Source organism: Garra rufa, chromosome 13 (genome assembly GCF_049309525.1).
Source record: "Garra rufa chromosome 13, GarRuf1.0, whole genome shotgun sequence".
Classification (NCBI taxonomy): Eukaryota; Metazoa; Chordata; class Actinopteri; order Cypriniformes; family Cyprinidae; genus Garra; species Garra rufa.
Genome location: NC_133373.1, coordinates 14,775,828 through 14,800,260, shown reverse-complemented (window position 1 = coordinate 14,800,260; position 24,433 = coordinate 14,775,828). Strand labels below are relative to the sequence as shown.

The window sequence follows — 24,433 nt, the reverse complement described above, 5'->3', positions numbered from 1 at the left end:
CATAATTCTGATTTTATTACTTAAGATGACTGAAAACAGACAGTATCAAGCTGGTGCAGGCTATCTGACTCACAGAAAATCAACACTAATATAGGCTCAACAGCATACACAAGAAACAAGCATGAACAAAAATACTGCGGTAGAAAAGCACCATTACGATTGCAAACGTGACATTGATTTTATACAACAGTAGTTCAATAAACTAGCAGTGTTGGGTGTAACGCGTTACAAAGTAACGCGTTACTGTAATAATATTACTTTTTTCAGTAACTAGTAGTGTAAGGCATTACTCGTCTGAAAAAAGTAATATTATTACAGTTTTCCCGAGCTAGTTACTTGCGTTACATTTGCCAGTAGCACATTCATCACACACAAGGCACACGACAACACAGAGAACAGAAGGGAAGGGGAGGGGGGCGTGAATGGAACAGTGATTGGTCTGGGTTTGGCACGAGGTATCATTAAATTACCATCACCGATTGGTCGACACCCGGCAGCCAGCAGCAGAGCGGCACTTGCAAATAGAGACCTGCAAACCCGCGGGACCCAACGCAACAGAGTGCGGCGCGGGACAAAACTTGATGGGCAAGTGCGTGTGCTGGTGCGGGCGGGTAGAGACTAGTGTGTGTGTGTGTGTGTGTGTGTGTGTGTGTGTGTGTGTGTGTGTGTGTGTGTGTGTGTGTGTGTGTGTGTGTGTGTGTGTGTGTGCGTGTGCGGGATGCGGGAAAATAAAATGATTCGCGGGACTCCCGCAATATAGAAATATCTAAACATAAAATATCTTAAAAACAAAAAAATGTTATTCATCTATTGCACAAAAGCAGCAAGAACAACATATGATTAGTAAGCGCAAGAATAGGAGTTTCGATTTAAAATCGAATGTTTTAAAATGTAGCCATCTGCTGATTTTTGGAACGCATCGCCAATCAATGGTGTTTAAGATAGAATTCACTCACTGCTCAAAAGTTTTGAACAGTGCTGAATATTGCGTGCTTACGAATCACAACACACAAAGTGTAGACATTTATGAAAAATGAATTGTGCATAATATCCATTGTGTTATAAGAGCTTTATGAGATCGCGTATGCACTGAGATGTCAGCTTTAAAGGAGCTTTGTTTGTTTGCATTCTGCCGTGGATGCACGCAGTAGGTCATGTTTGCTTTTTTGTTAAGAATAACAGTGGTTTGTGTAAGAAAAAAAGTAACTAGTAATATAACTAGTAATATAACTAGTTACTTTCTCCAGGGAGTAATAAAGTAAAGTAAGGGATTACTATTTTTGAAAGTAATATGTAATATATTACTTTTTTGAGTAACTAACCCCAACACTGTAAACTAGTAGTTTATATTAACTGACTTACATTTTAGACACATCAACCGTTTTTGCAAACGAAATAGTTCTAAGCAACAGCAGAAACTCCTTGAATCTCCGAGCAACACAGCGGTGTTTCAGTACTGAATGATTTAGCATTTTTTAATGAATGGTGTCAGTGAACGAACTGGTTGAATCCATCTATGGTTGAATCCGTGACTCGCTCATTAAGACAGTGACTACTGCCACCTATTGGTGGTTCGGTTTTTAAAGGTATTGCATTTTTCCAATATTTTAGATTGTTTAAAAAAAGTATAACAGTGCAATTTTACTGTGTAAATGCATTTTTTTGGAACCCTTTATCTTCATTAAACAGTCTAAGTAAATACAGTTTTATATATTTTTCATTTAATATTCAGTTTTATAATATTCTAATTTGACGTATTGATAATTTAAGAATTTGATGTGAATGATGACACATACAGTTAGTAAGGTTAGGAAAATGAGGTTAAAAAGGTGTCCTAGAAATCAATTTAAGGCAATTATCACAAGTATTCAGATTAAAGACCTTATAGAGTAGTGATGAGACTATTGCTTCAGAATGGATTAATTTACAGCAAAAAAAGACATTTTTTTGCCCCGGATAAGTAAATTTTTCATTTGGACAAGTGAATGTCTAATTTACTTGTCTGAAGGACAAGCCCATTTCAAAGCTTAATGTTAATAAAGAAAAAGTTTAGTTGTTCTTTTTATTAAGTGAATCTATTGTTCCCTAGCATTGCAGTCAAGAAACCGAACCGAACCGAACCGAACCGTGGCTCCAAAACCGTGAACCGAACCGAATCGTGCCTTTGGTGTATCGTTACACCCCTAATAAGAATAGAATAGACTAGAATAGAATAGAAGAACTGCAGCAAATTACAAGCACTTGTTTCTTTCATATACTGTTGTATGAGAAAAAAACGTTTCTTATAAAATACGTTTATAAGAATAGAATAGAATACAATAGAATACAATAGAATAGAATAGAGAAATGGCAGACAATCACAAGCACTTATTTCTTCCATATACTGTTGTATGAAAAAGATAGTTACTTATAAAATATGTTTATAAGAATAGAATAGAATTGAATTGAATTGAATAGAGGAACTGCAGCAAATTACAAGCATTTGCTTCTTTCATATACTGTATGAAAAACAGTTTCTTATAAAATATGTTTATAAGAATAGAATAGAATAGAATAGAGTAGAATAGAATAGAATAGAATAGAATAGAATAGAATAGAATAGAATAGAATAAATGAACTGTAGCAAATCACAAGCACTTGTTTCTTTGGCATACTGATGCATGTGAAAGACAGTTAAATGTCTCCCTCTGGTGGTGAGATAAGGTCTATTACAGAACAATATGACATGTGACATTTACACCAATCCATCCACAAAGTTCTAACACCTTTAGAAATCACTGGAAGAACACAACCCACTGTCAATTTTGCCTTATAAGCTCTTTTTTTATCTAATCACCTGAGTCATTGAATTTGGGAGTCATTCAGGGCAATTTTATGCAGTTGTGCCTGCTCTCCATTGCCCATCAAAATGAATTGTTTCCTAGCTAAACGCTTTCCCTGTGCGGTAGTTCCCTCACTGCTGCCCCATCCGCCTACAAGACTAACTGAGCAAATGCCATTGAGATGAATGGGACAAGTCACAACCCAAAATATCTGAAAACAGCACCATCTAGTAGGACAATAACAAACTGTCACAATCTTGCCTGACACAGGCATGCCAGGGAAAAAGTGTTCAAGAATCAAACCAAACCAGTCAGATGAGTTAGCAAATGATGACACAGCTCTGTTCTTTTCTGTATTGCACTGAACTAAACTTGTTTAACAATATGGTTTTAATCAGGCAGTGAGGTGAAATGTCGATTTTAAATGTCCTTAGAGAAAAACAGCATTAACATGCATTGTTGGCCATGACCTCAGGAAAATGCTGAGCCACGATGAATGAATTAAAAAAAGGTGCACTGTCTCATTCTGAGACGTTCTCTCCACTTCTCTTCACAGAAATGAATGAACTGATTAAAAAGCACTTTTAGAATGCTTTCACAAAGGATTGTTCCTAGATGTAGTTTATGAATACTGATGGTTTGTATACCGCTGAATACATAATCAGCATCAGATACTGGCTCCTACAAACAGATCTGAGCATGTTCAGGATAACCTCCAATGACATCAGCCTCCCTCGTCTCCATAGAAACAGCAGCAGGGCTCTCAAAATATTCACTGGTACATTGAAGTAAACTACAGCCATGCAGGACATTGTGGGCTGATACACAGTCAGGTGGACAGCTTGCCATCAATCATACGTGGGCTTAAGAATGTATCAGCAAATCAGCAACCTTGCGGGTTTTTGAACCCTCAACACAGGCCGTCCCAAAAAACGTACACATTTTTTCTTTCAGATCCAAAAAGCATATACATCCAAGAATGTACTGCAGGAATGCACTAGAAAGTCCAGTTTGATGTTTCTGATGGAACAAACCATGCATAGACATTCACTGCCAAACACAAGACAATCATCACAGCTGAACTTTTACAATGAATAGTTAAGTAAATGGCATGGAAAGGAACTAGGAACACTACAGGAAACACAAAATGACTTCTCTCTAAGTGATTCTTTGTTGGTTTAGGCTTTTCAAAGTAAGTTTAAACTAACTCACTCAACACAAAATAAATTTAAAAGAAAAGTTCACCCAAACAAGTTAATTATGGAGTCATTTCTTAACCCTCACGTCTTCATTAAATAAGAAATTCACTTCCAGAACAACAATTAACAGAGAATTTGATGTTTTTGAGGAAAACACTTTAGGATTTCCCTCCATATAGTGGACTTCTATGGTGCCTCTGAGTTTAACTTCTAAAATATAGTTTAAATGCAGCTTCAAAGGGCTCTAAACATTTCCAGCCTAGGAATAAGGGTCTTATCTAGTGAAACAATCAATTGTTGTCTAAAAAAAATTACAATTTATATACTTTTCAACTTCAAATGCTTGTCTTGTCTAGCTCTGCGTCAACTCTGTGTATTCCGGTTCATGACAGTTAGGGTAGGTTGAAAAACTCCCATCTCATTTTCTTCTCTAACTTCAAAATCATTCTAAAGTAAATTGTCTGCAAGTAAATGATCTGTAAATTTGTGCTCGTTCTGGAAGTGAAGTTCTCCTTTAAGTCCACTGAAGTTGGTCTTGTGACTTTCTTTTTTGGTGGAACACAAAAAGCTGCTAACATTGAGATCTTAATGTTTTTTGTTAAAAAATAAATAAAATGTTTGTTTGTTTGTTTTTACTATTTTAAGTGTATTATGCTTAAGGCTGCATTTGTTTGGTACAAAAAAAACACTACAATTCTGAATTATTATACCACTTTTAAAGTTTGTTTTCTATTTTAATATATTTTCATTTATTCCTGTGATGCAAAACTGGATTTTAAGTGTCATACTTAAGTATTTAGTGTCATGTGATCCTTTAGAAATCATTGTAATATGCTGATTTGCTGCTCAAGAAACATTTATTTTTATTAGCAATGTTGAAATGTGTTATTTAGGTTTTTTTTGTTTTGTTTTTTGTCATTTTGGAGCTTGACAGCCACTTTATCGCCATCCACTTTGATTGTATGAACAAAAACTTATTTAAAACTTTTCTTTTGTTCCACAGAAGAAAGTAAGTCATACAGGTTTGGAACAACATGCAAAGTGCACAAATAAAGACAGAATTTCATTTTTAGGGTGAACTATCCCTTTAAATCCACAAATCACTGCGCAGCTCTCTTAGCCTGGAGTTCAGATGAGGGAAAAGGCCCTAAATATCACATCCTGTCTCTTACCTGGACTCTTGTCAAGGAAAAGGCAGCAATGTGTCTGCAGTATCCATGGTAACACCTGTGGCAGATGGAGAAATGAAGATGGAAATAGTACAATGGAGTAAATTTCACACACAGAGAACAAGACAATCGGTGAGTGGAGAAAAGAGGATGAGCAGATGAGATAAACCATTTCACTCTGACAAGGGCCATGCTAACTCAAGTTAATGGACTCATCGACCTCCTGACGTTGCCTGTGCAAAAAATAAATAAATAAATAAATAAATCACATACTTCTCCACAATCCACAGCTTACTGCTCAAGTCCCTCAGCATACAAATATACAAATAGTTTATAATATGTTAGATAGACATAACGTCATCACTGTTTAGCACTGGCAACAGCAGGTGGGTTAAAAAAAATAAGTAAGAATATTTATGACATCAGCAGAAACGTCTGTAGTCTTTTGAATGACACGTGAATCATTTCCATCATCTGAGTTAAACGGTTTTGAATTGGCTATAGGTCAGTCGACCGGAAACACTAATATTGATGATTAGAAACACTATTTGTATGTCCATCAACACCAGCTGCAATACCTTTTTCAGAGCTGACATTCTTCAGAGGCTCGTAGCATCGCTTCAGTCCTTGATGTGAATGCGGATGGTGTTTGTAAGCACACAGGAACGGGCAGGTGTGTATCAGTAGTCCATGGTTTTAATATAGACACATGTGTTCAGCTGCAGTGCGTTCGCATCAGCAGAAACCCCGCAGACCCTCCGCATGATGCGCCCGGACGCTCCGCTCGCTCCTAGAACGCACTGCTGCTTCTTTTATTACATAAATTGCGTTATCACAACTAATTTCTACATCTACTTAAAGAAATCAAATGAAGCTTAGAAAGACCGAAAGTGGCCATGGTGGAGAGACATTCAAATAAAGCGTCATTGCAATAAATAACTTGACAACTTTTGAGGCGATTCGTCCACTAGGGGGAGGCATAGATAGATAGATAGATAGATAGATAGATAGATAGATAGATAGATAGATAGATAGATAGATAGATAGATAGATAGATAGATAGATAGATAGATAGATAGATAGATAGATAAGGTTTGAAGATAGATAGATAAGGTTTGAAGATAGATAGATAGATAGATAGATAGATAGATAGATAGATAGATAGATAGATAGATAGATAGATAGATAGATAGATAGATAGATAGATAGATAGATCATGTTAGCAAATGTTCTCAGAACTTTGGCTAACGTTCTATCAAGGTTCTTCTAAATTTATGAACAAACATAGAATTCGTTCAGAATTATCTGGTCTTTAATGAACTTAAGTTGTTCCAAAGCTGTATGAGTTTCTTTCTTTTATCGAAAACAAAAGAAGATATTTTGAACAATGTTCGAAATATCTTCTGTAACCAAACAGTTAACGGTAGCCAATGACCTATAACCAAAAATACTGTGGAAGTTGTAGAGGAATTTACAGTTAAAACCCAAGGACCAGATATGATAAATTACGACAAGGAGTCATAGATGTAGTCAATTGAAGAAAAATTTACTCAAGAACATTTTGTAGTTACATCAGCAGAAGTCAGCGTTAACACTCGCTAGGAGTTCGTAGGCTGCTCTGCATAAAGGAACTGTATGTAAGAAATTTATTTCAGTTAATTATAAAATGGCCCTGACATGTCACTAGACATTAAGAAATCATGTTCATTTCAAATACTTATATCACTGACAACTGTGGTCCGGCCAGGATATTGTCATTTAAAAGTGAAAGTTGCAGCCCACAACTGATGTTATTGTTGTCATTTTGTGTTTTGGTCTGAGGCTCCACCCTCCAGCTATCTACCAATCACGAAGTCAGTAGAGTTTCGTCATCCGGGTGGCCAGCTCTGCTCTAGATACAGCTGCAGCTACGAAGTGTCGGATAAAACATGTATAACTTACGAAACCTAAAAGACCTCGTTATGAATCCGAAATATGTCGTGACAAAGTCCGAAATAAAACAAGGATTTGTATAGGAGATGCCTTTGAAAGATGGAGACGGGTGAAAACGGAGAAGAATTTGAAGACAGATGCCAACGTTGCTAATTTTCTCCTGGGGGATGTTCCATAAAACAAGTTTACCAAATAAGTCATGCTTATTTCAGTTAGTCTGACTTATTTTGAGTCAAATCAAGTGACAATAAGTCAGACTAACTGAAATAAGCCTGACTTATTTGGTAAACTTGTTTTATGGAACACCCCCCTGGACAGGTAAGATTCATCTATGTTTGGCTAATTTTGCTTCCGTAAACAGTGGATTTTCCATGGTCACCCGTGCTAAATGCGTTCATAAAAAGCTTTATATCGCACCACTAGCAGGGTATGAAAACAATCTATGTTCAGACTGAAATGTGGTATTACAGTACATCTTTACGAAATATTTGGCTAATCGCCATTAGTAAATTTTTGCGATACATAATTACTTCGCAAAACATCTCTCGTGAAGCATAAACATAATTAACAGAAGAAAAAAAATTGCTGTGTAGGACTCGTCACTTGCCATTGGAAGCTCCTTGTAGCAGCCTACGTTCCTGCTGGATCCTGCAGATGGTAGCCTGCAAGAAGCTTGTCATACAAATTGCATGTGCACTCATTTGCAGCGAAAAGAAAAGAAGCCGAAGCTATTCTTGTTGATACTGTGGTCTATACCTTTGTGCATGATTTTAGCCCCGATTTTGACTCGCCGACAGGTTTTGCGAAATCGCCGACAAATGCCCGAAATCACAGGCAAATCGGTGCTCGTTCACATGAGTGACAATCACACAATGTGAACTATCAAAGACTAAAGTGTGTGAACACAGCAGTGACAGAATGCTACCCCAGATAGTCATGCAGTGTGAAAACATCTGTGACGCGATTGCTTTGAAAATCGTGCAGTCTGAACTCGGCATGACTATCTGGGTTAGCATTCTGTCGCTGCTGTGTTCACACTGCACGATGGATCGGCGACAGGGGGTTTCACACTGCATGACTTTACAATAGGAAGAATCGCCGACAACTTTGTCCCGGTCCGCAAACTACGTCTCACAACCAAACACACGCGAGAAGTGACATGGTAACAACGCAAGGTCAGGCGTGGAAGTTCTCACGTGAGACTGGTATTACTATAAAAAAATGGTAGCCCGCAAGAAGCTTGTCATACTAATTGCATGTGCACTCATTTGCAGCGAAAAGAAAAGAAGCCGAAGCTATAGGCTCTATGCACGCGTACTTCCGCGTTTGACGCAAGGCTGCTATTCCGTTTCCGGTTGGAGAGGTTTGAAGCGGAGAAAAACGCGATTATGGCAGAGTCGACGAATTTTCCTCGGTGTTTGCAGGAGTTGCCCAAATGTACAATCACTGATGTGCAGTACAACGCCACAGAGCAAACTTGAGAAAGGTTTCAAGTTTTATGTGTCTTCGTATCTGTGCAATTATGAAGGTAAATTCAGCTGACCTGAACCGCCTGAACTGAACTTCTATTATTTTTTTACGATTCGTCCAGCAGCAGGCTAATCACGTTATCAAATCACGTTATCAAATGTTTGACATTTAATGTGTTTGTAATTTTGTCTGAAAGTGTCAGGTAAAATCAGGGCCACAAATAAGATCTCAGTGAAAGCTCACTGCTACCGCTCTATGAGGAAAGCAGAGACTCCACACCAACTGAGAGTAGGAGTAGTAACGTTAGCTTAAAAGTGACGTTCAAAGTTCTGTTGGACATGTTCAGTCCAGTTCAGTTTTTACTTTTCTAACGTTACCACTGTTCAGCTTGGATAACCACAGCTGTTATCTTAGCTAGTATGGATGATTATTGTACAAAATAATAAGAATAAAAAATGTAATGCAGTTCTACGACAGATGAATAGCACTGCATTATCACTGCTAATTATAGCTGAAACAGTGGTAATGGAGATACAAGGCGGCAAAGTTGGTTTTATAATCCCACATTCTTTAGGAAACGTGTGGAAACTTAGAAAAGTGTTAAATTTAGCAGATGCTGTACACTGCACACAGCAGTGGTGGCTAGAGGGACTGTCCTCCCGTCTTTTAAAAGATACTTTCATACGTTTAGATGTTTAGATATGTTTATTTAATATAATAAAGCAAATAAGCATCAACAATATGAGTGGAGTCTGTTTTTGTGTCTAACGTTACCGTAGTATAGAAGACAATACAAGTTATTAGAAAAAATAGTACACAGCACTCTACAATCACGCCGGAACGGAAGTAATCCAGCATCCTTATATTCCACCGGAAGTACGTCATTCACCGCCGTGCATACAGCCTATTCTTGTTGATACTGTGGTCTATAACTTCGTAACTCCTCCCCCAACTTCCCGCTGGCCTGGATGTTGCTGTCTCATTGGCTGTAGGTAATCACCGATGTGATTTTCAGTCAGATCACCTTTCACACGGCATGATTTTGAATCGCCGACAGGTCCAGATATTTAGCCTGCCAAATATCTCATGGGTGTCGGCGACACGTCTGCGATTCTCTCAGATCACGTCTTTGATAGTTTACACTGTGTGATTGTCACTCACGTGAACGAGCACCGATTTGCCTGTGATTTCGGGCATTTGTCGGCGATTTCTCAAAACCTGTCGGCGAGTCAAAATCGGGGCTACAATCATGCAGTCTGAACTTGGCATTAGCTGGCAACCTCGAGTCAGGGGGGATGGGGAGGGGATACACCGTTCTACAGTATTTTGCAAGTGATTGCAGTACCAGTTTTGGCCACAATCCTACATACGGTTCCTTTAATACAGCAGTAATTATTCCGTAACAAAAGTCACTTACTACTTCATTACTTTGGATTAAAGGATTCTGGTTGGTTGAAAGATATAAAACTTAGTATAGTTTAACCCTGGTGAAAAAAAAAAAACCAGCTAAAACCAATCTAGGCTGGTTGGCTGGTTTTAGCTGGTCAACCAGCCTGGTTTTAGCAGGTCATAGCTGGTCAGCAGGCTGATTTTAAAAGGGTTTTGGCCACTTTCCTAGGAAACCACCAGCTAAAACAAGCCTGACCAGCCTGGCCAGGCTGGGAGACCAGCTAAAACCAGCTACTTCCAGCTTAAACCAGCTAAGACCAGCCAACCAGCCTAGGCTGGTTTTAGCTGTTTTTTTCAGCAGGGAAAGCATATCACCGATTACTATTTATCTGACAACCGAAATCTGGTTTTAGTGTCCCACCAAAGACATATCAGCACTTCTAGTGTCAGGTTGTCTGAGGATGTCCATTTTATCCTGGGAGTAGTTATTTACCTCACTAAAGCCTAGTTGTGCAAACACAGATACCAACACACATAGAAAATACACAATTTCTACTAGATTGAGTGGCTCAGATTTTTATTCTTTAATATCTAGGGATGGAAAACAAAGTATATTTGTTAACTATGAGTTGGTAATGTAGCTGAGAGGCCCTGATGACACTCTTAAAAATAAAGGTTCTTTATTGGCATCAATGGTTCCATGAAGAACCTTGAACATCCATGTAACCTTTCAAATGCTGAAAAGTGTCTTTATAGTTTAAAAAGGTTCTTTGAATTTTTTAAATGTTCTTTAAAATGGTTCTTTGAAGAGCTGTTCACTGAAAGGTTCTTTGGGGAACCAAAAATGGTTCTTCTATGGCATCACTGCAAAAACACTCTTTGGAACCTTTATTTTTAAGAGTGTATGGAGAGAACCTTCTGAAAAACAAGAAAATATCATAAGACCACAAAAGACCAGCTAGAGAATACATCTGTGGCTAACTACTATCATATATTCATCATTTTATTCAATCCACTAAAACCTAAAAGGTTGAATACTGATTAATAACTTAATCAATAAGCACTCAAAAGGATATATATGGAAGTGGCTGTGAATCCTGGATTGTACTCCTTCAATCCCCCATTTTAGACCAATGTGGGGTCCAATACCCCAAGTCTGGTCTACCAAGTGAGGCCGCTACGGAAGGCAGAGTGGGGACGCATGCTCCCCTGGCGGGTCACATGTGTCTCTTCACCCCATCATGGACATGCCCGAACCTATTAATTCCGGTCCCCATGGCAGAGGCTCTCCAACCTTCCACTCACAACAGGGCATCGATGTTGTCAGCTGAAGAAGCAGGCTGTTGGTCAACTTCAGTAGACGCATCTCCTCCTCTGTCGGATTTACGGTTCTGCAAGCAGACTTCAACAGATACTAAAACCAACAATGAACAAGCATGCAAATACATACACAATAATAGGAGCAAACCTAAACATCCTCCAAAAGCATGTATTACATATTTTAGCATGCTCAGCCCAAGCCTTCTAATTTTCAAATTCTTCCACTAGATCAGGAATCCTCAAATCTGGCTCACAAGGTACACTTTTCCTGCTGAAAAAAGAACAGCTAAAACCAACCTTTTTTAGCAGGGTTCCTGCAGAGTTTAGCTCTAACCCTAATCAAGTACACCCGAACATGCTAAGAAATGTCTTCAGAATCATTAGAAAATCACAAACAGGTTAGCTAAACATCTGCTTAAAGACATGAAATGAAGACAGAAAGGGCCATGGTGGAGAGACAATCAAATAAAGCGTCATTGCAATAAATAACTTGACAACTTTTGAGGCGATCGTCCACTAGGGGGAGGCATAGATAGATAGATAGATAGATAGATAGATAGATAGATAGATAGATAGATAGATAGATAGATAGATAGATAGATAGATAGATAGATAGATAGATAGATCATGTTAGCTAATGTTCTCAGAACTTTGGCTAACCTTCTATCAAGGTTCTTCTACATTTATGAACAAACGTAGAATTCGTTCAGAATGATATGGTCTTTAATTAACTTAAGTTGTTCCAAACCTGTATGAGTTTCTTTCTTTTATCGAGAACACAATAAGATATTTTGAAGAATGTTCGAAATATCCAACCAAACATCCAAGCCAAAGGTAAAGAATCAGGCTCCTCAGGGTTAGACAAAAAGGGTGACCCATTTGGCCTAAGCCAAACAGAATTTAGAAAGCATTAATATAATTCTCATAAGCCCTTCTTGTTTTATCTTAGGATAATGTGTGGATTGGACATTTTTAGCAACACAGGAATCGAGATACAGTGCCTACACTTTTCAGCAGGATACCAGTCTGGTTCGATATCATGTGCTACCTTGTGAGTTATACATTTACCTAAAGTTGGCTTGGAGTGCAGATCCCTAATCTCTTGTACTGACGGAATGGGCCTCAAAAATTGACGAAACTACTACTTCCTATCAAACCACTCATTGAGCCACATCTGAAACTTGGGCCACATAAATAGGCCTATGGTAAGGTTGAAAGTCCTTCCAAATCAAATCATCAATTGTTAGGGGCACACACAAGGTTGTTTTCCTACTGGCAACCCTGATAGCACGTACATCATGGAGACGTCTATTTAACGTCTGCATTTACATCTGCAAGACGTATTTTTTATATTGTTTGCTCATCTGCAATACGTCCATAGGACGTTTCCTATCAGATGTCAAATAGACATCTATGATGTCTTTAAGATGTTTATGATTTACAATGTATTACAGACATCTGCCAGATGTTTGTACACAGCAGATAATTTCCAGATCGAGTGAACTTTAACAGACATCTTGCAGACGTACATGTGCTATCTGGGAATAATCTCTAAACACTGAGGTGGTGCTATGGCAATTTTTCTCAGGATAGTCATGCAATTGCTCAATTCTAACAACTGATTTTTTAGCCAATATCATAGCAAAATCATACTTTAATAGAACATCTCTAAAGTTAGCAAAAGATGAATTGCCAAAGGGACATTTATAATTTTGATACCTGAAACTTTCTCAACAGAGTTGGTAGCGCCGATTGTTTTTGTGGCATATCTCAGACCCTAGGCTGACCACAGAGACGCGTTTTTTTTACAGACAATTTATGGGGCAGGCAGCGAGCGGATCGTGAAGAAAGGTCAGCTGAAAGTGACACTTTATGTTTCAGGCTTGAAATCGCTGATACAACCTTTAATGTGATTTTATTAAGGGACACATGATCCAAGTTAGCCATTACACTTTCTCCAATAGTAAATAGTACAGACCCTCTCATCTCCCTATAGTAATACAATATCTGTTACTAGGTATACTTTAAATGTCCAGGCAGGTGTGTTGAGGCAAGTTGGAGCTAAACTCTGCAGGACACCGGCCCTCCAGGATCAAGTTTGGTGATCCCTGATCTAGGCCATGACATTTTTCATGACTTTCCCAGTGGAGTTTGTGCCCTAGTCTGAATCGATTTGCAGAGGCAACCCCTGTCTGAGAAACATTTCATTCAGAAAACAATAGCTGTTGCATCTGCTGTGCAGTTTCTCAGCAGAAACACCTCCAACCATCAAGAAAACATATCCTAAAAATCATTAAGATACATGAGAACCCTCCACTAGAAGGCAGAGGGCCTATGAAATCAATTTGCAGGTGTGTACACAGACCCTGAGGGCGTGGAGCTTGTCCCAAAGGAATTTTTTTCTTTGAAGGCACACAAGAATTTAAAATTTTTGGCCACCACCACGATTTTGAAATCATTGCATGTAACTTCTCAGGGCCTGCATGTGCCAAACCATGATACAAAGACATTCATTTAGTATAGGAAGAAGGACACACAAACTGCTCATTAAACCTGCTCATTAGATCTTTTGTGCACACAATTAAATCCATTGTTCAATTACATCTGCATCATTGACTGCATATAGTTAAAATGTCCTCCTCCTTTAGAGAGAGAGAGACATTACACTCACAAGTTTTTCAGTTAGTTTCCGCAGCCCCCCTGGCAGCAGTAGTGTCTGCAGCTTGATTTCCCTTAGATTCTGGTGAATCGTCCTTGGAATGCCCCATGATTTTAATAACCGCTCCTGCGGCAGGAAAAAGAGCTCACGCCTCCATGAGTTCAATGAACCTGCACTTCCACACAGATCCAAAATCTTTGTATGAATATCTGCTGTCCATGTACACATGGAGAACCACAGTCAACAGTTTCACCATGTTCATTCACAAAAGCCCAGCCTGTTCAACGTTTGTGGTTCAGTATCAAGGGGGCTGTTTGTGTCATTTTCAATCAACTGTAGACAGTTGTGCGCAGTTCCCACATCTGGTAGCAATGAGGCAGGGTTGACAGCATTATCAGAGTCAATTTATCTCAGAGTTTTTGCTTAAAAGTGTGGCTTCCCACTTAGCTTGCCTCTAAGTGTGTGTTTGTCCACAGAGAATCTGGTGTCTGGTATGCAATACCACCTTCTGATGGGCTACATTTCCTCCTTGGTCTTGACAGCCCAACCTGCAGAGGCACAGATCAGGAACAAGGATGCTGTCCTGCCACTGACATGGAGATCAGGGACGAATTATATCCCACCATTCCATAAGATGGTCTCCCGGGAACTTGTTGGCCCAGGGCAGCTGAGCAGGACTTACTCCCCACCCTGGTCCACAGATGAAATAGCCGGCTGGCATCGGCATGTTGTAAAGCTGGACAGGAATCTAGTCTCTGTTACTCACAAACGCATTCTCCATCTTTTCCATCCATTCGATGAGCTCTGATCCCGGTTTTCCTCCTTTCAAAGATTCTGTAAGAGGCTTAGACAGTTCAGTATATTCAGACACATACTGGGAGCCCATTACTTGCCTTAGACCAGTGACAGTGTTTAGTTTTGGCAGTTCGACAATGGCCATAATTGTTTCTGGAGTGATTTGTCGGCAATGAACTCCGATGATCTGACCAAGATAGGTTACTTTGGGTTGTGTTGACTGTGCTTTCTTAAAATGTACTTTAAAACCCCCTTCACGTGAGCTTTCAAAACAGTTTCAGGTCCTTTCCTTTCACAATTTGCTGGGTTAGCCACCATGGGGTGTACCTTTGTAGAAACTGCATTTCTGACTGGCTACATGGGGGTAGAGCAAGGAACTATAATCCCCCATTTATGTAACTCTTGTACAACCTTTTTTCAGTTCCTATGCGAGCATCATTTTCCAATGGATATTGGCATTTGGCAACTCATGCTGTTATGCTACTTATGACTGGTTTTGTGGTCCAGGGTCACAAATGTGTTTGCAAAATGATAAAATAGAATGTTATCATTCAAAAAGAAATACTTGATGCTTTGAATTTGAATTTAATAGGAACATTCTTGGAATATATCTTTGTTAGCTGTATTTGACTGATGTGTTAAAATACTACCACAGTATTGGAGAGGATGAGCTGTGTCCACTGTTATGCAAAAAAACTCTGAATACAGGAAATAAATTAATGCTATTTGTATGTTTTGGTTGACTAAGACGAAGGAAACTAAAATACTGAGAGAAACACAATCATTTCATGATAAGAAACACTTACATTAATTAAAAAAAAAGACTTTATTGGATCAATACTAATAAGTTTCGCAAACAGTAATGATTACAAGAACAAAGTCACAGGTTGTCATTTACGATCACATGGGCAAATGAGACAATTATCAATACGAACCGTATAAAAAGCTTCAAAACAAGACCTTCAAAAGGCATCAACAAATTAGTGTTACGCTTGATAAATATGCACATTCAACATTGGCAAAATGAATATGAATACAAAAAAATAAATATGCGAGAAAGATGATGGTTTGAATACTAATTCCACTGAAAGAAAATAGGAATGTATAAGTTCACCAATAACTTGTTTACTTTTTATTCAAACATTTTTCTGTGGTCTGAGCAATTTGTAGTTTTAGGAAATGTTAAAACTGACTAAAAAGGGATCTGAATGTGTTTTGTAAGAGTTTAAACAGTTTTGAACTTGATGAACTGGGAGTTTGCACTGTTCTATGAAGTCGGGATGCCACTGCCGATAGGAGGGGTGGAGAGAGGTGGCAGTAGGAGACTCTTGAGTTTTACTGACATGGCTGCGATCTCTGGGTCCTGAGTTTCATACATCTTCACCAGCCGGGCAAATCTGAGAACACCTGAAAGGCAAGATGCAGCAGGTAAAAGGATAGTTCACCCAAAAATGACATTTCTCTCATTAATTACTCACCATAATGTCCTTCCAAAGCCGTAAGACCTTTGTGCATCTTCGGAACAGAAATGAGTTTTCTGACCTTGCATAGACAGCAACGCAACTACCACATTCTTCATACTTTTTGTGTGCAAAGAAAACAAAAATAATAATTTTATTCAAGGATTTCTTCTCTCCCGGGACAGTCCGCCACCATTATTGAGAGCACCATGGTGCGTTGAAGACTGACACGGAAAAGAAGAAATTGATGAATAAAGTGGCTATTTTTGTATCTTTGTGCACAAAAAAGAATTTTTGTAGTCTCATAAAATTATGGTTGATCCACTGATGTCACATGGACTATTTTAACATTGTTCTGTGCCTTTACCGTGGTAGAACCCTTGCTGTCTATGGACAGTCAGAGAGCTCTCGGATTTCATTAAAAACGTCTTAATTTTTGTTCTGGAGATGAAAAAGTTCTTACGGGTTTGAAATCTCATTTTGTCATTCCATAATTCAGAAAAAACTTAGAACAGACAGAAAACAATGTATTTTTTTTTACCATTTTTGGGTAAAGATAAAATGTTGTTAGCCTGGGTGTCCCCATGCTGCCTTCCGCGCAGCGCGATTTTATTCACGCTGGAAGGTAGCATGGAAACCATGGACCAAATTTTCACCTCAGATAGGGAACCAATCACAGAACGGGGAGGGAGCAGCAAGACGATGACGCCTTCTATGCGACTCACCGAAGCAGTTTGTTTATAACTATGGATCCAGCATGGCAGCAAGTTAACATTCGATGCAGCCGTTCACATGTCGTGCCTAAAAACGCGTGGAAAAAGCTAGGCGCGTCGCTTTCTCCTTTCCAAACCGCTCTGTAGCTTGCGCATTGAAAACGCGAGCGTGTCGCAACCGCGTCGCTTCCATTATGCGTGCGCATACCGCGTGTCTACATTTGAAATAACGAACTTTAGCTCGCAAAAGACGCGACATATGAACGGCCCCTTAGATAGTGTTCTAAGTAGTTTAGAACGCAAGTTTATATTGAAAAAAAGAGCAACTTTTGGCGTTAAACCATCGCTCTGTATACGTCATCCGGCACGATTGAAACGATTGGCTATGAGCTACGCACAGGCACATTTGGTAGACATTCGTAGCGCCCAATAAACGGCTCTGGGCATTCGTAAACCACGCCTCAAATATGAGAAAATGAACATGTGGTTCCCAGACCACGAATCATGACGAAGTCATAACGTGGTCTGGCGTTAGCCAGGCTAAAATGTTGTATAAAATCAAGCAAATTATATATGAACAAATCCCTCCGTAAAAACCTTCAGAAATATAGACAGGAATACAAATGTAAAGTTTGGTGTGTGTAAGTGTTACTAAAGTAGAGATTTATGGCTCAGTGTAGAAGAAAATTCATTTTCAGAAAACACTCTTTAAAAATATGTATTGTAATTGAAATCTATTGACACAAATAGATAAAGTGCTATAAAGGAAACACTTAAAAGATGCCATAGAATGGAAAACCGCATTTACCTTGGCATAGTTGAATAATAACAGTTTTGTACATGAACATGACATACAGTGAGTCTTAAACACCATTGTTTCCTCCTCCTTATATAAATCTGGTGTTTGCAAAAGACCACTGAAAAATAGGTAAATTCTAACATAACAGCGACTGTTACGTAAGAGTCGTGATCGTTAATAGTTACGCCCCCAACATTTGCACAGCCCAGTCATCAGAAGTTCTGCAGATAGGCTATTATGAAAAACAAAGCGAGGACAATATCTAAATTGCAGATAACGGGAATAAATGTTATGTTCCAGGTTGTGCAGGGATGAGTTGGTGTTTGTACTCAAAAAGGCACGGAAAACAAATAAGACCTTCTAATAAAAAAAAGGCGAGACACTAAAGGAACACGGTTAGCTTCTTGCTAGCGCTAGTCTGTTACATTGCAGCACATAAGATTTCACTTAACACATAAACAGAGTAAGGAGAGATGACTGCACGGACGATGGCGAATGATTTACAGATCCTGATCACCGCTGACAGCATCTAAACTTGTCAAATGTGCTAAGTACTGCCGCTGCAGTACAGAGCTTGGCAAACTACGTCACTGCGCATTGAATTATGGGTAGTCGCCGCCATGTTTTAGGTAACGTCGTCAGCCGCCAGTATTACAAGATAGTAATATTAAAAAGAAAAAAAACAATGCACCGATCCAAGGAAAAGCTAAATCTTCCATACCGAAAAAAGCTTAATGAAGTGTCAAAGCTGAGGCATTTAGAAAAACTAAAAATAATCAACGGCTCGATCCTTACGAGCATAAAGAGTGGTGGACGATCTAAATGAGTTACCGCACGTAACGTTCCCAGATGGTGTTTTCCTACCTTGTTTGTGGTGTTATTTGCCTTTTTACCTACTGCATTGTTACCTGTGTTCTTGATACTTGAAGTTTACAGCACTGTTACATCTTTCACCTGTTGTGTTTGCACTATAGTAGTAGTGGAACTGAACTTTTCAATTTTGTTGATCCTTATGTTACTGTGAACTGTACACATTTACTTCAGTGTGTTATACACAAATAAAGGGATACAGAAATGTTCGTGTTTTTTCAATTTATTGCTGCAACGTGGTATACAATATGCAAAACAGCTAATGCATGTTTAATGCTGCGTTCCAGGCAGGTTTTAAAGCCCGTAAATCAGGACATTGTAGCGCATTTATCATTATTATATTATTATTAATTTGAATGCAATGTTATATTGTCCAAAAGTCTGTTTTTCCACCATGTACCACTTGCATAAACCGCACCGCATGTGATATCAGAGCTCGGAAATGATCTAGTACGAGTTCACAGATGGGAAGTCACGGTTTGACTGCCGCTCCAGTGCACTTTCACCGGTAGAAGGTTGGAAAAACACGGGTTGCCTGGAACGCGGCATAACTGAAGGCTGTAAAACATTGTGTATGTATATGTATAGTATAAGTACACATATATGTGTTATATCTATATCTACAGTGTATATTAGTAGTCAACATTCGAAGTGGATCAAGTTGTCCTAAGACATGATTTTATGTTTTATGACAACTTTGATGAAAGCTTTCGATCCACTTCAAATGTTAGTGTATATATATATAAATAATTTACATTTTATATATGTACATGTGTATATATACATAATATATACACATATAAATACACACAATACATGAACATATTTACACAGAAAAGTTTATGTTGGATGACATTCCTTGAGAGCAACTGATTTGACAGCATTAATTTCTTACTTTATGGTTTCATAACAACGCTGGGGCACATATTAGTCAACTAATGCTTTTCCGTCTAACTGTTTCTACCCACACCGTGCGACGTCGTTTTGTTAACTCGGACACTTGGGATCCAAGGTGATTTGTCCAAGCTGGAAAGCTGAAAAAGGAACATTTGACAGTCTGCGTACATGCCGGTCGTGAGTGCGATTGTGGCAATTAACAACACAACAAGAGTTCACCAAAAATTATTATTTGTGCAGAATAAAGTAGACTAAAGCTTCACGATCACAATCCAACACAGTGTCCACCGCAGCTCCGTTACCTAATTTCCCAACATGCATTGCGTTGCTGACGTCACGTTCCCAGACTCTATAAGGCCCCAATCACACCGAACGCGTTTTTTATGTCTGAAAATGCGTGGCGCATCACACTGCCTTTTTTGGTGACTTTTAAAAAAAGAGCAGTGTGCTGCATTTTTTTATGTTGCTAGGCAATGACCAAAACAGCTGTCCTGTCAGTCAAATCAAAGGATTATAGTGCGAGCGCTCTAAAATCTTTGGTTTTTGCTGTTAAGTAAACTGTCATATTAGCAGAAACCTTAAAAAAATACAGCTCCAGGTTACCCGCGACAGACACCAAAAGTTTCTCCGCCGTTATTGCAGGCTCCGGACTTTCTAAGCAATGGTAAACTTTCGTCACCACAACAGAACTCTCCATTCATTCGATTGGACAATGGAAAAAAACGTCGGGCGTTTTCCCGCTCAGAGTTGCTTTTTTTTTTTTTTTACTTCAGGTGCTCAGAGCGTTCCCGCAAAAACGCGTGGCGCATAGGAGGCTAAAACGCAAGGCGCCCGAGGCGCATAAGCAGCGCGCAAAACGCTCACTGCCAACAGAAAACAATTCAAAAAAGGCGCCTCTCACTGCAAAAAACGTGTTCTGTCTGATCGGAGCCTAACGTTACACAGAGCACGTGTGATCGCCGATCTCAACAATGAATCTAAAAAGTTATTGTGTATTCAAAACGGCAGTTTCAGTGCCAGCTTGAGCTCCGTGATTAAATATATATTTTCCTCCATGTGTTTCCTTCTTGCTGTGTGAGAGCGAGCCGCTCTGTGCGCCAGCCAATCAGAGTAGAGCTCATTTATTATTCAGGAACCTTCCAAATAAGCCATATACCTTCTATGTAGATATCAGAGAACAATTGTATCAATGCATTCTATGGCACCTTTAACAGTGTCTTTTGGGTGTTTCCTTTCCACTAGTCTAAAATAAAAAAATACTTTATGGAACACCAAAAAGCCCAAAATCTCAAACTTGACAGTTTCATGAAAAAACTGTGTTTTTGCATGAAGTGTCTCCCCTTAAATTAACACCATTTTATTTGCGTTTGCACATCTATTCTCACCTTCTCCTTCATTGTTGAAGCCGTATGCTTTGATGACCTCCTGTTGGATCTGAGTGGCCACAGGAAGCACAAGCTGCAGCATCTTGCCCATGTCGTTGCAGGCACTTTCTCTCGCTTCCTCCATGCGGGCTGCGTTCTCAGGCACGGAGAAAGCCTGGATCACCTCACTGAGAACAACTGCAATGGACGGGACAACAGGACAACAAGTCTGGCTGAGTTTAGTCAAGCTATGACTCCTCCGCTTATGATTTAGGGACTGAGGTCTTACCTCTCGCCTGCTCTACAGTGAGCGTGGGCTGCTGTGCTGGGGCAGAGGCCATGCTGGCTCACTCCACAGGGGAGATTCACTATATTGATATCTGAAAAGGTATTTTTGTGGAATTAAACACTCTCTGAATTTCACTAAAAGTTTAGAAAAAGTTCACAAAACACAACATACTAGTAATTTCCACACACGCATGCACACCGAGGAATAAAAAAATAAACTAAACTACCAAACAAAAAAAAAATCACACACTTTATGCTCAAAATTAGCTTAAAAAGCAAAATAATAAGCCTAATTAGAGACAGTAAGGATCATGTAATAATCATGTTATCATATTTGTTTTACCTTTGTAACATGTTTTTGTAAAGTCAAAAAGTGTTATAACATAATGTTTTGACATGTTTACTGTTTTTTTTTTAAATTGTGATTTTGTAATCAATGACTAATTAATAAATGGTATATGAAGCCTACATTAACAATGTAGTCCCCTTTTTTAATAATTAAAAGATAAATAACAACAGATTTCAATATTTCGAGAACTGAAATAAGAAATATTCATAGTTTTAATCTCAGAAATCTGGTCAATTTTAAAACCGAAATAAGAAAAACCCGAGTAACGTTACATCAACACTTCTGAATGGTATGGGTAAAAACGCAATACCCAATACAATATTTAAAAATACTGAATAAATAGCTGCACAGATTGCTTGCATGCACCCTTACCTTATATAAGTTATTAGACATGTGTAATATTGATAGTATGCGTTGTTGCTGTTGTTATGAAGATGGGGGCTATGCTGAGATCATCTGTCATTTACCAATTGAACGTTAGTTCCGCTTAACGCAAACCACTGATTGATCATTCTCTCTAATTTTCAAATGCAAATATATTAATATTATACACCAAAGTAATATTTTAAGCATTCCTATGTACTTACATCGTTGATGACAGTACCTAATCACAACCTCTTCTGTGACGCGGACGCCCGCACACTTCCGGTGGGTACAGCCATAAAAGTGTCCGTGTGCAACAACAACCTCCATAGAAATAAGATAGAACGGCAATGAAACTATCCAGTCATAAAATGGGCGAGGCTTTGCGGTAAGGATGGTGAATCATTAATCAATGATTGGTCTAAATAATACTTTTCTTATTTAACTCTATGCTATTTGTAGTCAAGTGTTCAAGTAATTATCCGCTACTTTGCTGAAACAGATGGCGTGTGTCCTGTACTGTTACTTTTCTAAGCGCTATGGACCAATAACAGTTGTTTGCGATTACTACATCATGCGCTGCTGTGCACTTGCTATTTAATTTATGTCACGTATTATGCATTGGAAATAATACAGTTTAAAGTTTTATGTGATATTGTTTTCACTTAGACAGAAAACGTCATGTAATTTGAATGTAGCTCAATGAAGGATTTGGCTTTTGAGCCACCAAGCGCCGCCTTGAGGAAACTCACTTTTAGTGCAATTAATGTCAAACAGAGGCATTTGCCGACTAGTGCAGTGCAAAACTAATACGGAAGTCTGGTAAATATTGACACGTGAACGTAGCAGCGATTTCAACGCAGATTAATTAATATATTTTTCTTGTAATTACAGTTTTCAGGTATGAAATATGGAGCGTAAGCTGGCTGAGTTCAGAGCCCGAAAGAAAGCCGAGACTGAAGCTAAGAAACCTGCTGATCGTGTGATTCAGAGTGAAACGAAAGCAATGAGCGATGATTCTCCAGCAGTGTGTACTGACAAACCAGAACAAAACCCTGTTCTGAAAACCTGCCCTCAGAGTCCACACACAGAGGTATGGTCACTACTTTAAAAAACATTGAAAGTAACAAAATGGTACTTAAAACTGCAAACAAACCATGACTTTTTTTTTGTCTAAACCTAATATTTTCCTGTCATTTTAGGATCACAGTAATCCTTTGCTGAATACTACATGTGGTCGTTGGCTTCAGAGTGTGACCCTTACTCATCTGACCCTGCTGAAAGTGCTGCTGTGGCTTGTGCTGCTAGGGCTTTTTTCAGAACTTGAGTTTGGCCTGCCATTTTTTGTTATATCGTTATTCTACTGGCTCTACGAGGGCCTTCGGAGCCCAAGAGCCCGACAACCTGGAGAAATGAGCGCATACTCTGTGTTTAATCCAGACTGTCAACCCATCCTGGGAACTTTAACAGCTGAACAGCTGGAAGGAGAGATGGGATACAGGCCAGTGGCCAATAGATGAACAGTGTCTGAAAGGAAGCAAACTTCTCAACTATCTGACAATAAGGAAAACTGTCTAAATGTAGATCTGTAAAGTGCACTTGGGAAACTTGTTTGCATTATATTAATGTATCTTAGTTCTTGAATGATTTACTTGTATTGATATAAAATAAATTGCTTTATTTTATTAATATATATATAGAGATATACACCTCCTTCTAAGTTTGAATAAATAAATTACAGTTTAATCCCATCATATATCCAACAACTGAGAATATCTTACATATTTTTTGTCAACACTCAAGCTATAGGAATCATAGTTGCATGTGACTGCATGTATTGAGATGTATGTTATGCTCTTTGACTTAATTCATTTTAGTAATTTGTCAGAATTCACAAATAGGCCTACACTTACAGTGGTGTAAAAAAGTGTTGGCCCCCTTCCTGATTTTTTTGTCCTGATGTTTGTCACACTTTAATGTTTCAGATCATCAAACAAATTTAAATATTAATCAAAGATAACGAAAGTAAACAAAACATGCAGTTTATGAATATTTTTTTTTTAAATTATTATTATGAAGGGAAAACAAAATCCAAACCCACATGGCCCTGTGTGGAAAAAGTGTTTGCCCCCTAAACTTAATAACTGGTTGGGCCACCCTTAGCAGCATCAACTGCAATCAAGCGTTTGCGATAACTTGCAATGAGTCTGTTACAGCACTGTGCAGGAATTTTGGCCCACTCATCTTGGCAGAATTGTTGTAATTCAGTCACATTGGAGGGTTTTCGAGCATGAACCGCCTTTTTAAGGTCATGCCACAGCATCTCAATAGGATTCAGGTCAGGACTTTGCCTAGGCCACTCCAAAGTCTTCATTTTGTTTTTCTTCAGCCATTCAGAGGTGGATTTGCTGGTGTGTTTTGGATCATTGTCCTGCTGCAGAACCCAAGTTCGCTTCAACTTGAGGTCACGATCAGATGGCCGGACATTGTCCTTCAGGATTTTTTGGTAGACAGCAGAATTCATGGTTGCATTTATCACAGCAAGTCTTCCAGGTCCAGAAGCAGCAAAACAGCC

At 38.8% G+C, this 24,433-nt stretch overlaps 2 protein-coding genes across 3 annotated transcripts; one reads left to right on the top strand and one right to left on the bottom strand.

Moving 5' to 3' along the window:
* Nucleotides 1–15,585: 15,585 nt before the first annotated feature.
* Nucleotides 15,586–22,176, bottom strand: grcc10 (gene rich cluster, C10 gene). 2 transcript variants are annotated; one of them, XM_073816703.1, is made up of 4 exons: nucleotides 22,083–22,176; nucleotides 21,148–21,238; nucleotides 20,880–21,056; nucleotides 15,586–16,162 (listed from the first exon to the last, which is right to left on the bottom strand). In XM_073816703.1, the coding sequence occupies exons 2-4, from the start codon at nucleotides 21,197–21,199 to the stop codon at nucleotides 16,023–16,025; spliced, it is 369 nt and encodes a 122-aa protein (XP_073672804.1). In that variant the 5' UTR covers nucleotides 21,200–21,238; nucleotides 22,083–22,176; the 3' UTR covers nucleotides 15,586–16,022. The 2 variants fall into 2 exon arrangements, with proteins under 2 accessions (XP_073672804.1, XP_073672805.1); XM_073816704.1 differs by lacking the exon at nucleotides 22,083–22,176 and adding an exon at nucleotides 21,868–21,916.
* A 500-nt stretch (nucleotides 22,177–22,676) lies between these two features.
* saysd1 (SAYSVFN motif domain containing 1) lies at nucleotides 22,677–23,614 on the top strand. Its single transcript, XM_073816702.1, has 2 exons — nucleotides 22,677–22,951; nucleotides 23,061–23,614. The coding sequence occupies exons 1-2, from the start codon at nucleotides 22,769–22,771 to the stop codon at nucleotides 23,376–23,378; spliced, it is 501 nt and encodes a 166-aa protein (XP_073672803.1). The 5' UTR covers nucleotides 22,677–22,768; the 3' UTR covers nucleotides 23,379–23,614.
* Nucleotides 23,615–24,433: the final 819 nt, after the last annotated feature.

Bases quoted from the DNA above. Each gene is read 5' to 3' on its own strand.
- grcc10 (XM_073816703.1), bottom strand. From the start codon at position 21,199: ATGGCCTCTGCCCCAGCACAGCAGCCCACGCTCACTGTAGAGCAGGCG. The intron at 21,057-21,147 runs GTAAGACCTCAG...CGTCCATTGCAG, and splicing joins CACTGTAGAGCAGGCGAGAG to TTGTTCTCAGTGAGGTGATC. The intron at 16,163-20,879 runs GTGAGAATAGAT...CTTGCCTTTCAG, and splicing joins CTTCAACAATGAAGGAGAAG to GTGTTCTCAGATTTGCCCGG.
- saysd1 (XM_073816702.1), top strand. From the start codon at position 22,769: ATGGAGCGTAAGCTGGCTGAGTTCAGAGCCCGAAAGAAAGCCGAGACT. The intron at 22,952-23,060 runs GTATGGTCACTA...CTGTCATTTTAG, and splicing joins CTCAGAGTCCACACACAGAG to GATCACAGTAATCCTTTGCT.